This window comes from Rhinolophus ferrumequinum, chromosome 9, assembly GCF_004115265.2.
Source record: "Rhinolophus ferrumequinum isolate MPI-CBG mRhiFer1 chromosome 9, mRhiFer1_v1.p, whole genome shotgun sequence".
Lineage (NCBI taxonomy): Eukaryota > Metazoa > Chordata > Mammalia > Chiroptera > Rhinolophidae > Rhinolophus > Rhinolophus ferrumequinum.
This window is the reverse complement of record NC_046292.1, coordinates 70,966,807-70,983,867: the sequence shown is the minus strand read 5'-3', so window position 1 is coordinate 70,983,867 and position 17,061 is coordinate 70,966,807. Positions and strand designations below refer to the sequence as shown.

The 17,061-nt window shown below is 35.9% G+C and overlaps 1 protein-coding gene across 1 annotated transcript; it reads left to right on the top strand.

Annotated features, from left to right (window-relative positions):
* The first annotated feature begins 495 nt into the window (after positions 1–495).
* GCLM (glutamate-cysteine ligase modifier subunit) lies at positions 496–16,959 on the top strand. Its single transcript, XM_033114959.1, has 7 exons — positions 496–1,038; positions 4,974–5,039; positions 6,360–6,444; positions 9,378–9,437; positions 10,713–10,915; positions 12,107–12,221; positions 16,255–16,959. Exons 1-7 carry the CDS (start codon positions 913–915, stop codon positions 16,422–16,424), a joined length of 825 nt encoding a protein of 274 aa, XP_032970850.1. The 5' UTR covers positions 496–912; the 3' UTR covers positions 16,425–16,959.
* The last annotated feature ends 102 nt before the right edge of the window (positions 16,960–17,061 follow it).

Sequence of the window (17,061 nt, the reverse complement as noted above, 5' to 3'; positions counted from 1 at the left end):
AGATAGTCTTATATTATTATGCAGTGTTTCCTATGCTTAGGCCTTGCCTGTGGAACTACCGTTTAAGCTTCTCAAGGGCAAAGATGAGTTCTTATTCTTTGCTTTCATTCACTGCCCAGCAAATCGTGTAAATCAATAGACCTTTAATTAATGGACATAAAGAAAAATTGGCAGTTTGGGGGAAAGCCTTGGAGAAAGAAAATGAAGAGACAGAAAAGAAGAAGAGGCGCTTATGCATTAGCACCTGCTTGTGAGAACTAAAACCAGCTGGTATTTCAAAGTCTTGGTAGATACTTTCACTGTCATTTTAAAGAGGTGTTTAAGGAAATCACCAGCATGACCGCCTATTGGCTGGGAGGCAAGACCGCGAGCGCAGTTGGCGGCATTAGGGGGAGGTGGGCGGGCCTGCGCGCCGTCCTCTGACCGGCAGGGGGCGCACTGCCGAGCGCCGGCACCGCCCCGCCCCGCCCCGCGCGCCCCGCGCCCCGCCCGCCTCCCGGCGCCACGCCCGCCGCAGTCCAGGGGCCAGTCACCCGCCGGCCGGCGACCCGCAGCGCACTCGGCGCCCCGCCCAGCCCGGCTCCTCCGCGGGACGGGTAACGGTTACGAAGCACTTTCTCCGCCGCGATTTCTGCTTAGTCATTGTCTTCCAGGAAACGGCTCTCTCAGTTGGGAGTCAACTCTCGTGCGGCGGCCGCAGGAGCAGGAGCCGCAGCCGTCAGCGCGTCTTTTCCGGACCACCGCTCCGCCGCCGCCCGGCCTCCCTCGGGCCCTAGCGCAGGCCAAGGTCCCGCCACGCGGGGCGGGCAGCCTCGCGCTCGGCTTTCCAGCCTCGGGCACCGTGTCTGCGGGGCGGCCTCCTTCCCCGCCTGCGGCCCCATCGCCGCCTGGCCCCCTCTGTCGGCCGCTGCCATGGACACCGACGGCCGCGCGGCCGGGGCGCTCCTGGCGCGGGCCCGCACCCTGCACCTGCAGACAGGGAACCTGCTGAACTGGGGCCGCCTGCGGAAGAAGTGCCCGTCCACGCACAGCGAGGAGGTGAGGGCGGGCGAGCGTTGCCCGCGGAGACACGGGGCTTCCGGGCCCGATCGCAGGCCGGGCCGGGCGGCGCCGAGAGGCGAAGAAGCGCCAGGAGGCATGGGCGGGTGGTCGGGCTCTGTGCGCACCTGGGCTCCGCTGGCGGTGCGACGTCGCACCCGAAGCTGCTGTTGGGGGCAACGGGTCTTAAAAAACTTGGCTGTGCAACTTCACACCGAGTGACGCCTGCATCCGTGCTTATGGCTGACATCCAAACGCTCAAACCTGTCGCATCCCTCTCCCTGGCTAGGGGGTCAGAAAGGACCAGTATTTCGCATGGTTCCGCTCCCTTCCCCACACCGTATCCAGGTGAAAAATAGTTTAGAGATTAGTTTTTCGAGGGTTCAGATGAAGTAGTAGTAATAAGCCACTTAGTTTTTAGTATGTTGGGGGTGGTTTCTCTGTTGCTGTGAGGCAAATGATTAAACACTCAAATTCAACTTTGGAATACAAAGTATATATTTGTTTTCCAAAGATTAATCTGCCTTTACTTGCCTAAAGATTAATTAATCACTAGTTTGAAGTGCCAGAGATTAGTCTGGAATCATACATTTGTTACATACTTGTTACATAGCTGGTCATTCCTGAGCAGACAATCATTGACTGCACAATTAATTGCCAAGGCATATTGGTGGTATGGGACAATTTTAGTATTTAACAATAATAAATACAGCAAACCTTTAATTTAGGAGCTCTGTGACTTGGGGCAAGTCACTCTCTCTGAGTTGGTAACTTTAAACTTGGGTAATAATACCTTCATCGGATAGTTGGAAAATAATATATGAAAATGCTCATCATGCAGGAATTTAAATCCCTTGTTTTCTGGTTCAATCAGAAAGATAAATCTTGATTAAAAGAAAAAATTTCACAAACTGTGTCATAGTATGATGTTATCAGTTGTGTTTCTAGGCACTGTCTGCTCTTTTATGTAAGATGTTGGTGATACGCTTTGTCGCAGCGCATGACATCCCTGAGTGTGCAGTGGACCTCTGCCCAGGTCTGGTGTTGGGAGTGGGCACCCATCAGGAGATGAGAACTCTTGGTTGTAACTTTAATAGGAATCAGTATCTGTACCATATTCTGTATCCAGGTTCCAGCTCAGTTGGTATGTCTTGTTTTGTTCAAACCACCCCACTTGGACTATTTCTCTCAAAAATAAATATTTCTGTAGTTAGTTCTAGACCTTTAATTTCCCCCAGAGCTGCTGGTTCAGGACACCATTTTGCACATATATTGATAACATTGAGTGAAGTTTTTTTCTCTCTTATCTCACTGTAACACACTCTAAAGTGGTGGCTTTCCAAGTTTTATTTACTTCAAACCCAGTGAGAAATGCATTTACCTTGCAATCCAGTTCATAGTTTTATATGTATCAAAGGTTTTGTGAAAGGCTATTAATCCTTACTGTATACTATATATTCTGATTTTTTTTTCCCTATCCTATTTTAAAATTTTTTTAAAACTTGATTTCTTAATCTAGGAATGAGTCACACCCCACAGTTTGAAAAATTTGTTCAAAAGGCTAATTGTGTGTTTTATTTTGGGTGCAGCATAAGGAGGACAACACTAAAGAAATTGGAAAACTTGAAGATATGACAACATATTGTAGGGAAAATATGACAGCTTACTTAGAATAGGAAAGGCATGCTTTGTTTCCATGTAAAAAAGAACTTTGTAACAACCAGGGCTTCAAATTGGGATAGGCTACTTGAAAAAGATTAACCTCATTGAATAAAGAAGCTAATAAATCACTCATTAGTGAGAAACTTTACACTTTGAATAGAGAATTAAATTTTCCAAAAGGTCTCCTAGTTCTTACGTTTGTTGTTTGTTTTTATTCTATGATCTCTGCCCAGATCTTTTGTTTCACTAGAATTTTATGAAATCAAATCTGTGGGTTTTTTTAAATGTGCTATTATAGGATTGTTTTACCCAGTTATTTGTTGTGAGGGTATTTGACCAGTTGAATCATGTGGTATTTTTAAAACTCTCATACAACCCCAGGTTTAACAGTACACGACATTATGGTGATACTTATCTTCAGTTTGACACTATGTGATAAGAATGAAGAGAGCAGAGAACAAAAAAGTACAAGGTTAATGTTCAGTCAATACAGATAACGTATAAAAGATTTAAAAAATCACTATGTAATTTTACTAACAATTGTCACCCCAATAAATTTAAAAAAAAGAAAAAAAATCACTAGGTTTGTGATATAGTCAATGAATTTTCATTATTGTGGCATTGGACTGTTCCTTGATATTTCCTGACATTTTGCAGAATCCAAGGTTAATTAAAGAAATGGTTTCAAGAAGGGGGAGAATACTCTGAAAATATATGTATCTTCCTGAATTAGGAATTCACCAACAAAGCCTTTAAGTATGCAAATGAGCCATCCTTCCAGAAGAAAATTTCTTCGAATTCTCCCAGGATTTGAGCAAAAGCACTCCTAATAGAATTGTTAACTTCCAGTCGTTTCTGCTGCCTCAACTTTTACTAATTTTTAAAAGAATATTGACAGTAATTCTGTCTGGAATGATTACCAACTGACTTTTATCTACTGACTTAGATTTGATTATAAATATATTTTCCATAAAGATACAGACCTTGTAAATTGAATTCATGTGGGTTTTTGTAGGTAACTTAGGACAGGTAAAGCTTGACTTAGGTGACTGAGCTCTTAAACTGATAAACCAGTTGTCCCTTGCTTATATCAGTTTTTATCATAAGCAATCACAGATCACATAGTGAGTTCAGAAGTTTAGTCTCTGATGTTGATATTAGGAAAGTGCTTTTGCAATTTAGAGGCTGCTCCTAGTTACTCATTTATTTTTTCATTGATTGTCCATAGAATGCAAAGCACTGTGCCTGCCCGTGGATATTTATAAGGTAGTGATTTCGAACTGCTAGTGTTGCCCGTTAGTAGTCCTAAGTCAGTTTAGGAAGTCATGGAGCAATATATTTTTTCTAATAAATAGAAGCCATCAGAGTGCCTGGCATGTGGTGAACGTAAATATCATTTTATAAATTTTTTGTTTTATATGTATGTAGGTTCTCACTCACTATGTGAATGTGTGCCTTATTTTGGACCACTATCAAATCAGTTTGAAATATACTGATATAATAAATAAAAGATGAATAAACACTTTAATGAATTTACAATATACTTAATGTTAGTTACAATATACGTAATGTTAATGTAAGTTTTGTTTGTTTGTTTATATAAGAAAGCGTTGAAGACAGGTTGGAGGTGTACCTAAGTGTTAGGAAATGACATATGGACTGACATTATGCAAATTAACTTCTGTAAGATATGACTGTGGTGGTTCTCAGACTTTAGATTCCATATCGATTACTTGGGCTGCCCGTTAAAATCAAAGTTCTGCCCTTGTAGAGTGATTAAGCAAGTCTAAGATGGAGCTCAGGAATTTGAATTTTAATAAATACCACAGGTGAATCTGATGTAGGAGTCCCTCTGGCCTCATTGAGAGAATTATTTGTTTGTCTTTGAGGAAAGGAGCATAGGGGTTAATATTCTAGCCAGGCTGCCTGGGCTTGAACCCATGTCCCTCCATTTATAAACTTTATTCTTGAATTTTTTTTGTTTATGAATGCTCTTATGTCTCAAAAGTTTGCTTAAATTTTTATTGGTAGAAAAACACTTTGAAAGTAATTAGATTACTGCTTTAGGTCAACAACATTTGAGAATTAACAGTAGGATAAAAACAGATCTAAATTTATTTTTGTTGAAGAAAACAAAAACCTTGTGGAATTATTTGCTTTGTTTGATATTTCCTACTGACATTTTTCCAACTTATCAAACTAAAACATTATTACCATAGAAGTGCAGAAAAAAACAGTTTGGTTAACAGTTTCAAAATACATTCCTTTTGCAGCTTCGAGATTGTATCCAAAAGACCTTGAATGAGTGGAGTTCCCAAATCAGCCCTGATTTGGTCAGGGTGAGTAAAATGTGTATGAAGTAGTCATGTAGTTCAAAGGGGAAGTGAGTAAGTGCAGGAAATTAATTTCCTCAGTTTTGATAGGGAAGTCAAATAGACAGCATAGAACTTCTTGTGGCTGATATGCTGAGATGGCAGTCTGACTCAGGCTTAAGCATCAAACAAAATCCGGACTGCATAGTCAACTCTTCAGCGGGACAAGACACTAGGATTCTCTGCTTAATTCCCACCACAGTTTCCTCACTGTATTTTTGTTCCAGTTTATATTTGGTCTAGTAAAGGAATGACTACCAAACAGTTTTGGTTGGTAGATTGCTTTGGTAGAGTATCACCCCAACAATATCGTCACCTGAAATAATTTTTAAAATGTCAGTTTCTGGTAAAACAGTAAGGAACTGTGTTTCATTACATGTCAGTATATGGCTGTTATCATAAATGTTAATATACGGAACACTCGTAAACCCCTCTCTTCGGATTCAACTTAGGCAAAGTCACATAACAAATTACATAGACTACTTCTTAAAGCATAGAAGAACGCATGTGCTGGACATACTTATTCCCCTGGGCATACTGCAAGTTTGTAACTTGATACCCTGTTAGGTAGACATTGATTAATGTCTATTATCAGTCTCTCTTTCTCTGATATGACCATTTACTCTATTTATGCATAACCAGTAAACACTTAACTGAACCTCTTATGTGAGCCAGACATTTGTAATATGCTCAAGAATTGTGAGAAAGACTTCACTGTTTATTTTGTTTTAATCTTGTAAATGTGAGTTAATATGTTCCTGATTTACATGTGCTAAGATTTTAGCATTTTCCTCATAAATTATTCATTATGCATTGAATGGCCTTTACTTTTTTTTATTGCACTCAGAAAAAAATGTTTTGGTTTAAAATGTTTGTGATTAATGTAGAAAGTTTTTAATGTGTCATTGTCGGATGGATAATATTTTTCATTAGTTTCTTTTCTAAGTAAAATTATATACTATACTTGTGGTTCTAACTCCTCACATGCCTCACTCCCCTTATTGTTTGGTTTTGTTGATCATGCATCCCTCTGATTACCTGATCAAAATAAGACACTTTTCCCCAGAGAATGGACACACACACACACACACACACACACACACACACTGTTTTATCTTTATTTCAGGGCTTTAAAAACCCTATGAAGCCCATTCAGACCTCGGGTAAAGAGCCCTGTTATCTTATGGGTCCTCTGCTTCCTAAAGGGCATTATGGACAGTAGAAAATATACAGCTAATCAGAAACATTAATTTTATATTTATTGTAAACATCATGTGTTTATTATAGGAGTTTCCAGATGTCTTGGAATGTACTGTATCTCATGCAGTAGAAAAGATAAATCCTGATGAAAGAGAAGAAATGAAAGTTTCTGGTAAAGTCCAGCCTTTACAATTCATTATGCTATACAGTGGAAATTGTAGTGAGGTTTTGTCAGGTGTGGGAATAAGCCTTGATTTGCTTCTGGTAATGAGTGACTCAGTCACTAAGTGTGGGGAATATAAAGATTCCTTTTAAATGTAATTTTAATGTCAACTCTTAGGGGGAATTAATAGGGGGTCAGTATTGGCTACTTCAGTGGAATCAGAATAGAACTTCACCTTGCTGTTCTTCACACTGCTTTTATTAGTTCATATGTCAGACTTCAGAGCTGTAGAATGATTAAGGTGGAGGAAATGGAAATAGAGGGAAATCTTAAGAAGAGTGTCTACCCAAAGCCCTCTCTTCCTGAGGAGACACTGCCTAACAATGCTGCGATTACCTGGGCGTATAAAAAGAAGTCTGGGCAACAAGTTGCATGAAGAGAAATAAAATCCATGTTATACCCATTCAACAGATATATCCGATGATGACTTTTCAGAGACTCTGCTAAGCTAAAGGAATGAAAAGAGGCACTGTTCTTGCCCTCAACTTAACGTCAGCATAGCACAGTTATTAAAAGCTTGAACTTGACTAGATTGAAATTCCTTTGTGTGCAGACTGGTATAATCTTGGGCTAACAAGTTATATTACCTCTCTGAGACTCAGTTTCCTCATCTATAAAAATGGGGATGCATCTGTTTCACAGGCTTCTATGTAAGTTATTAAGATGAAATAAGCAAAGAAGCATTTACCCCTGTGCTTGGCACAAAGTGCTAGGTAGCTATTCTTTATTACTATTTGTGGTTGTGCTGTGGTTGTTACTATTTTTATCGGAATGAACATGAAAGATAAAATAGGACATTGTTTTTTGACTAGTAATAACTACCATTTATTGAGTCTTGCTTTGTACCAGGCACTGTACTTGGCACTTTTTGGTTATATTTCTTATAATTCTTAAAACAATTACAAGGTAGGTCTATTATCCCCATTGCACAGGTGACATTAAATAACTTAAAAGTTGTCATACAGCCAGTAAGTGGTTGAACCAGGAATCCATTCAGGTATACCTGACTCCAAAACCCATTTCTTTCTGTTAATTTCACAGTGCTGTTTGAGTTGAAAAGGAAGTAAAAGCAACATTTTCTCTGTGGTTGATTGCAGTTCATCATGGTTTAGATCCATCTTGGAGCTCTTACAAGTTGTTTTCAGTCCCTGGAGGGTTTCAATTTTTGATAGGTATCAAAATTCTCCCCATATGAAGAGCATTCCTCTCTCTACTTATCTAAAATGGTCTCTTCTTTCAAAGAGACCATTTCAAATGGCACGAATTTATGGCCAGAGTGATTGTGGTGGGAGGGTTTTCATAGAGTATAATTATAGGAGCTAAGGTTGGACCAAAGTGAAGATTGACTCACCTGGTAGAGGAGCTGTGATCTTTTAAATAGATAAGTTGCATGAGGAAAGTCATATTTTAGGAAGATTATCTAGCAGTATAAAGGAAAGGACAAATAAAAGAAATGTATAAAGGAAAACTTGTTGTGTATGTTGAGTGCCGGACACTATATAGAGTATTTCATTAGCCTGTTTTTTCTTCATTCCCCTTTTGGGTTTTCTCTCTTCCTGCTCTCCTACTACTCCCTCTATTTATCTGTTAAATATGTTTAGATTTTTTCAAGACTGGATTTATATAAAGTAAATATAAATGTGTAAAGTTGAGTTGAAATTAAGCCTCAGTCTTATAAATATAGAAAACTACTCAACTTTTCCTGGTTGGAGTTGAAGAAAGAAATGCCAATTAATGTGGTCCTGGGTAGGTGTATATTGTACCTACTAAATGAGCAAATATATATGTATATATTTTTAACAACATTATATATATTATATATTATGTATACTTTAAATACATTGTATATTGTTAGGAGAGCAACTCTTTAACTTTTAGTGGTACCAATCTTTTATATAAAAATAGGAGGTAAATAAAATAGAACAAGACTCACAAATAAGCTCATATCTGTTGACTCATCATCACATTTCTACAATTTATTCTTCGGAAATGCTTCACCATGATGTTGAACAAAAAGTTACCAATATGTTTATTTTATTATTATATGTGATAACAAAAAACTGGAACTAACCTAATTGTTTGAAAAACAGGAGATGTAGTAAATTATGCCCTATCAAAATTACGGAATAATGTTCAGCCATTAAACATGAGTATGTAAAATTATTCACTGAAAGTATGTACAGAGTACACAAAAATCTAAACAGTAATTGCTTTCAGTGATGAGACTATTGGCAATTTTTTTTGTCTTTCTACTCATTTGTAGGTTTTCCTTATTTCTAGAGGGAATATATTATTATGATTTTAAAAATTTAAGATAACCAAATACTGCATAGAGATGTAAAAAAATACTTATTACGTAAAGGTAAACCAAATAGAAATAGAAAAATATGTTATACCCTGCTTCGTATGACCAAGAACAAGAAGGTAAGGTCTAAAAAATTTTTTTAAATGATTGTGTTAAGAAGGGATTATGAACTTTTTCCCCCCAATTTTCTTATTACAAGCAATTTTTATTTAGTCTATATATATATTTTAGTTTATTGGGCAAAGTATTAATAATAATATGTTTCATTAATGTTTAATTTATAAAAATGTACATTTTGAGTAAGTTTCTGTATGTTTCTGACCTGCCTTCTAATAAATGCGAAATTAGTATTTGCTGTTTTGTTTTCACAAACAGATATTTACTGGCAGTTAACATATAATTTAATTACAATAGAAATATTCTTTTATGTCTTAAAATGAGAACTGTAAAATTATGTGACTAGGAAAGAAGAAATAATTTTTTCAGGGTTGTCCATCATCTTAGTATTACCAGTTACTACTGTATAGTAGAATGTTGCCCAAATGTAGTAATCAGTTTTATTTTCTTTATTACCCAGCAAAACTGTTCATTGTAGGATCAAACTCTTCATCATCAACTAGAAATGCAATCGACATGGGTAAGCAAACATTTAACTTTTTATCTTTATAATGGACTTTAAATTAGTATAGGTATATTAATTATATCTTGTCTTTAGGTCCACATAAAAAGAAAATGAGCTCATACCGATTTTACCTTTAGAGTTCTAGCCTAATTTCTTACAGCTTCTGTAGAATCATATCAACTTATGTGGGGTCATATTTTGATATATAAGAGGAATATAAAAGATGTAACATAATTAAATGTTAACTATATATTTGGAGATACAAATTCTCCTTAATGATATTCTTAGCCCTTTTAATACTATACATGAAATATCAAAAACAACAACAAATAATCATTTTTATCTATTTTCAGTACTTGGTTTAGGTTATTGTGTTATTCGGTTATTGTGTTATTCAGTTATTCGGTGTTTTTTTCTTTTAAAACATTCTTCCAGTATTTATATATGTTAACAGTTAAATAATTAATTAGCTCTTTAATATAAATGTAGAGTGAACAATAATCATTAAAAATAAACTCTTAATCTGGGGAACGTAATTTGGTGGTTACCAGAAGGTAAAGGGGTTGGGGGGTGAGGGATGAGGGTGAGGGGGATCAAATGTATGGTGATGGAAGGGGAGCTGACTCTGGGTGGTGAACACACAGTGTGATTTATGGATGATGTGATACAGAATTGCACACCTGAAATCTATGTAATTTTACTAACAATTGTCACCCCAATAAATTAAAAATAAATTTAAAAAAATAAAAAAAATAAACTCTTAAATTATTTTTGTAGAAATTATCTACCTCTATAAATATAGATTATAGACATATAGAAATATAGACCGTAGTATAGAAATGTAGACCATAAATTCAGTTTTTCAGAGTCTCAAGCTTATTCTTTACTATGACTATAATTACAGATTATTAGGTCAGAATTCTTGTGATCATCCATATGAGATACTAGAACTAGAGGAGAAAATGTTACAAAGATGAGGTAGCTACCAAAAAATCTTAGGGCCTAGGAAAAGAAGAGTCCTATTCCCCCAGAAAAGAGCCTATAGTAGCTGGCAGTTCCCCAGAGGCAGGTCACAGAAACCCACACAGACTAAGTAGATGAATGAGCACTTATACTTTCTTAAAAGATGGAAATGACAGGTAAGTTACGAAGCTGTATGAAATAATCTGTTATATAGAAAACTAATGAATATTATGGACAGAATTCAGTGGGATGCTTGAAGGACATTAGAAATACTTGTTTTTATCATGTAACAAACATTCATCCTCTTTGTGTTTTCCTTCACATCAGCCTGTTCAGTCCTTGGAGTTGCACAGCTGGATTCTGTGATCATTGCTTCACCTCCTATTGAAGATGGAGTTAGTCTTTCCTTGGAGCATTTGCAGCCTTACTGGGAGGAATTAGAAAACTTAGTTCAGAGTAAAAAGATTGTTGCTATAGGTACCTCTGATCTAGACAAAACACAGTTGGAACAGCTGTATCAGTGGGCCCAGGTAAAGCATGGCTAGATCACGGGCACTCTGGGCGGGGCCTGTCTGTTACAGTCTTTGTTGCTTACTGTTGAGCGTCACACACATAATGGACACTCACTGTGGGGTGACTATTCCAAATGTCAGAGTTTTGAGGCAGGCTTTATATACAGTCTTGGATTTTTTTCTCAAGTATATGTCTAATTGAACTTAATCTAATTTAAAATGAATGACAAAAACACTAGAAATGTATATTGAAGTATTCATAGCCAAATGAATTAAGGCTATTTCCTTTCGTTTTACTTATGTGATAAAAATATTACATTTTTCTTCAGGTATTATTAGGCCATGGTTGCAATTTTCTAAGTAAGGGAATATCATATATAACAAACATTTTGCCAACTGTTACCTAAAGATATGTAAGACTTAGTTCGTACAACTTGATATGGAGTGGGTGTCATAAATTACTCACTGCCACTGTCTGGCCTAATAACCTACAAATTATTAGGGAAGCTGCTTAGTAGTATTTTGCCCTTACATTCTGTATTTTTCTTTATTCCTTTTCATCCCCAGCCTTGTCCTTTTCAGAGCTTTCAATTTCTTATGGACAGGAAGACCCTAGACAGAGAAAATGTTGTCCTTTCTTTCTTTGACTTTGTGGTAGACAAAATGTGGCTAAGAGCCTGCTGAAGAGACTTGGGTGATACAGATGTACATATAATTAAGCAGAGGAGCTATCAAAAATGATCTAATTCTTCTCTTTTTCAAAATGTGTCTGATGTTATACTTTAACATTAAATGTGCTTATCATTTGTATTTGATCCTCTACCTTTAAGACATACTCCCTATGTAGCTGGAACCATCACATTCCCTATGTCTGGAACCATCACACTGAAAATCAAGTTTATTTCTAAGGCAGATGTATTAGATTGCAGGTTCCAGCAGGAGACTTTTTAATAGTGTAGTACTATATTGGCTTTTCCCTAGAGCTATTTTTCCTTTCCATGTCACCACTAACATGAGTTAGAAAAACATACATTGATAAATATTCATGTAAAAGAATTTTATAAACTTTAAGCATTGTAGAATGTGATATTTCAAATTTTCTAAAATTGAGTCCTTTTATAGCTTTCTACTTTTTGTGGTACTTAATTTAGTGGCAATACCATGATTCTGTGTTTTGTTTGTTTGTTTGTTTGTTTGTTTTACTTATAGGTAAAACCAAATAGTAACCAAGTTAATCTTGCTTCCTGCTGTGTGATGCCACCGGATTTGACTGCATTTGCTAAACAATTTGACATACAGCTATTGACTCATAATGATCCAAAAGGTAAGACAGATTTTCATTTATAGAATTTCATCATGAGCTTTTATTTTACAAGTGCTACGTGTTAAAATTTAATTTCTAATTGTGTACAGTGATGTACAATGATGTTACCTAGAACTATTCTTAATGGTTAGTTCAAAACGTACGCCTTTATTTTAGTTTCAGAAAGTTTAGTTTTGTCTTTGTACCAATGGGAAAAAAAGTAAAGTGATCATTTCCTGAACATTGGTCTGTTGAGGTTTATTTATTGAGCTACAAAGAAAGCATCTTTTAAGATATTCTAAATAGTATCATATATAATCATGTCTAGTACAGCAAAGATTGCATGAAAGAGCCACTTAATTAAAGAGGATAAATACTATCTGGAAAAAGAGGCAGATAAAATTTAATGTGAAACTTAAGCATTATTGGATAGGTAAATGATTAGGTATTTTATTAATCATTACTATCAAGACATAAATGTTTGGTGCTAATCAAAAATATTATTTGATTATTGAGAATGGCTTGTCTGCCTCCTGGAGAATAATTTTTTTTGTCAACATTTTACAAGAAAACTAGGAAAGCTGAGAAGGGAATGTTTTACACTTTATACTATTTATTAGCAGTCTGCTCCATTCTCATTTTTTCACTGTTTCATATGGAGGGGAGGAGGCTTTTTACTTAGTAAATATATGGGCTCTATAAAACAGTGTTTTGGTATAGTTAAAAGTGAGAAATACAATATCTTGTGAAAATTTTAAATCTCCATGACATTTTTGTAGAAGTTCTAGTTTGATAAATATTGGGGGAAATTATATTTTATAGATGATTTCTGGAGAAAAAACATTCATCTTTTATTTCCATGTCTAAAAAGATAGCATTATATTGGTGGTTTGATTCAGTTTATTTTTAGGATGCTTATGGATAACCTCTTAAAACTTTATACTATTTATATTAGCTGTCTGCCCCATTCTCATTTTTCACCGTTTTTTAGGAAGAGAAGGAGGAGTTTTAATAATTATTGTTCATCAGATGCCAGGCATCATGCTAAGTGCCTCAGAGAGCTTATCTATAATTCTTACAACAACTGAAATGAGGCATTTTATTGATGAGGAGATAGAGCCTCAGAGTTTAAGAAACTAGTCTAGGTCACCCAGCTGGTAAGGGGCAAAGTTTGAACTTGGACCTAGGTCCTGGCTGAATTTCAAACCTTTTCCCACTATGCTGTACTATCTCTATAATGTGAAACATTAGTATTATAGTATGTATTTCAGCCTGAAAATCTTACTTTCTTATCAGTTTCCATTAAATAATACCAAAGTAGGAGATAGTAACCTTTGCTTCCTCCTTCCAGTAGAGCTTTCACAAGTAATTAGATTCATTTTTTAAGAGTCATTTTAGTGAAAATCTAATAAAGAATTCGTATTGGTGATTCATTCTATAAACCATTTAAATTTTAAATTTCTATATGTTGGCAGATATATCAATTTATCTGTTTACTTTGGGTAAGGGGGGCTCTTCCAACAGTAATTATTACCAACAGCAGTTGTTACCAACAGCTAATGGATGAGTCTGTAGCCCATTCTAGTTCCGCTTGAAAAATATCCTATTTCTACTAAGAAAGGAAATAGGGAAAGACTAAGGTGCCTAGTACTTTATTTCCATGTTATCTAAATGTTGGCGTGTGGATTATGTGCCAGTGCATCATTGTTATGGCAAAATACATGGCATGTGTATATGACAAGAGAGATTTAATCCTTATTTGTATGTTTTTGTTTTACTGACATAATTACATAATTTGACACTTGGAGTTTTAAAATTTTAATTCTAAACCCTTTAATTAAAATGTATAGGCTGCTCCTGCATATACATTAATGAATTTTCATACACTTGGATCTGTAAATTATGTGATTCTTCTCTTAAAAGATTTGTTGTGTTTACTGATTTGAAGGCGTTAACATAGTTGAATTAAAAGTATGTAGTTAAGTTATAGTAAGTTAATGAATAACATCGTTATTATAGTGCCCCTTTTTCATCCACAGTGCCTTTTTTATTTCAGTTTTTTTTTAGACAACCAAGTTGTAAAATATTTAACTCTCCTTTTCATCTAAAATAGAATTTTGTTTATAAGTCCCCTAAAGACCTACCTCTGTTCTAAAACTACCTTTACTCCTCAGAAAGTGTTTATTTTCCATTCCTCTTTGTCCTAGAAGTTGTGGCAACAGTTTAACTAGTCAGGGTAAAATTGTGAAGTAGGTGATCCTGATTTAGAACTGTCCCCTTTTGATTTGCTTTACCCCTCCCCCAATTCCCATTAAATCTAATCTGTATTGTGCCTCATTCCCTCAAGGTTCTCTTCTCTGTTAAACAAATCCATGTTAATGTTAACTTTTCCAAAGACCTTTGCATTCTGTTTATGAAAACTACCATTTACTAGCTGTGGCAAGTTATCTAACCTCTCTGCCTCAGTTTCCCCCCTGTAAAGGGGGATAGTATTACCTATCTCACAGAGTTAACGTGGATTCAATGAATTAATACATGTAAAGTACTCAGAAAAGTGCCTGGCACATGATAATAACTAACATTTACTGAGAGTTTACTCTTGATGCTGTTTCAATATCACAGCAGTTCATTTGGGGCAAATGGGGTTCTTTAGTGCCCCCAAATCACATTGTGTAGACGGTCACTTTATTTGTATGGTTGGCTCTGACTCCGGCGGAATCTTTCCATATTGATTGATCTATGTAACAGGCTCCTACTATGTACCAGGCATTGTTTCTACCTACCAAGTCAGACAAATCCCAACCCTTATGGAATTTATATTCTAATGGGAGGAGACAAACAATAATGTAAATGTTAAATGTGATAAATGGTGGTATATGCTATGGAGAAAAGTTGGCTGAGGGGGAAATGTGCCCAGGTTAGGAATTGTTGTTTTATATAGTTATTGCTATAGGAGGCGTCTCTGCTAAGGTGTCATTGATCAGAGACCTGCGAGAAGGGAGAGACCCATGTGGGTATATAGAAGAAAAGTGTTCAGGGAAGAGAGAGAAGCTGATGCAAAGCCCCCAAGATGTGAATGTGCGTGAGGATTTCAGGATACAGCTATGAGGCTAGTGTGGCTGGCGAAGAAGTAAGGAGGGGAGTGGCACATCAGAGCAGTAGTAGAGGGCTTGGACAGGATGTGGAATTGGAAAATAATGATTTCATCAAATAGATGCAAATTAAAAGATAACCGTTGGCAAAGGTGCTTCAAACGATTGCTGGTGCTCCTGAGGATATGGGTAAGATTGGCACTCTAACATTATCAGCTGCTGGTGGAAGCCTTTCTGGAAAGCAACTGGCAATATACTGTGTATCAAGTCTTCAAAATGTACTTTCACTTTGACCTTGTCATTCCATAACCAGGCATGCATTTTAAGGATGTTCATCATAGCATTATTGTTGTTAGCAAAATATTAGGAAAAAACTAAATTTTTCAGCCAACAATAAATGTATAAATTATGGTATCTATATGATGTAATATTAATAGGGAGAATTATTAAAAATGCTTTCACAGAATATTTAATTACACGGCAAGTATTCATAATATAAGTGGAAAAAAATCAGTAAATTAGGCTGTAACTACAGTATGGTTTCTAGTTTCTAAGATACTGAGAGAGAGAGAGAGATATAGAAAACAAGTTGGAAGGAAACACATGGTAATGGAAGTGGTCCATCTCTGATTGATAGAATGATGAGTAACTTTTTTTCTTCATTGTACTTTCCTGTAGTTTCCCTCGCAGTACATTAGAATCACCTGAAGATCTTCAAAAAATACAAATATCCAGAAGTTATGAATTAAATAGGCTGGGGTACAGGTATAGATACTTTCTGAAAAACTACTGAGTCTTTCTGATACTCTGGTTCAGTTTCACAGCATACATTAAGAATAAGCTTATTTTATATTCAGTTTTGAGATGTTTCTTTTGTTATATTTAAATGCTTTCCTAACTAAATAGTAAAGTGCTTTTGTTTTCAAATTTAACACATTTTACTTGTTGTCGTTTGTTTTAAGAACTGCTTTCTGAAGCAACTTTCCAAGAAGCTCTTCAGGAAAGCATCCCTGACATTCAGGCACACGAGTGGGTGCCACTGTGGCTACTGAGATATTCAGTCATCGTTAAAAGTAGAGGAATTATCAAATCAAAAGGCTACATTTTACAAGCTAAAAGAAGGGGTTCTTAACTATGACTTAGGATCATAACCTACTGACTTGTATTTTCCTTGAATATAAGATAAAATTGAGATGTGTAAAAATCTAATTACTGCATTGTCATTGAGACAGATATCCTTTAGTTATATTTCACAATATGTTATCTGACAAACTTTGAATACTTCTCTTGCTTCCATATCAGTTCACTTACATGAACCACTGTATTGTTTTCATTAAACTATTGTTTTCTAATTGAAATTGTCTATAAAGAAAATACTTGCAATATATTTTTCCTTTTATTTTTATGACTGATAGAAATCAAGAAAATTTGTTGTCAGATATATTTTGGCCTAGGCATCAGGGTAATGTATATACATATTTTTTATTTCCAAACAATTCATTAATTGCTTCTTACTCTATAGTATAACTGAGCAATTTAATTACTATTGTTAAAACTGAAATACTGGAAGATATTTTTCCTGTAGTTGATGATTGTGTCTCAGACTAACTGGAGTAGCTGGGATCTACACAGTAATGTAAATAAAATTCATTTCTTCAATACATGAATAGAAACAAATTTTTGTTTAAGTTTGCTTACTAACTTAATAACCTTGCTTGCAGTTTACCTATAATAATTTAACCTTGTGTTCTTGTGCCATATTTTCTCTT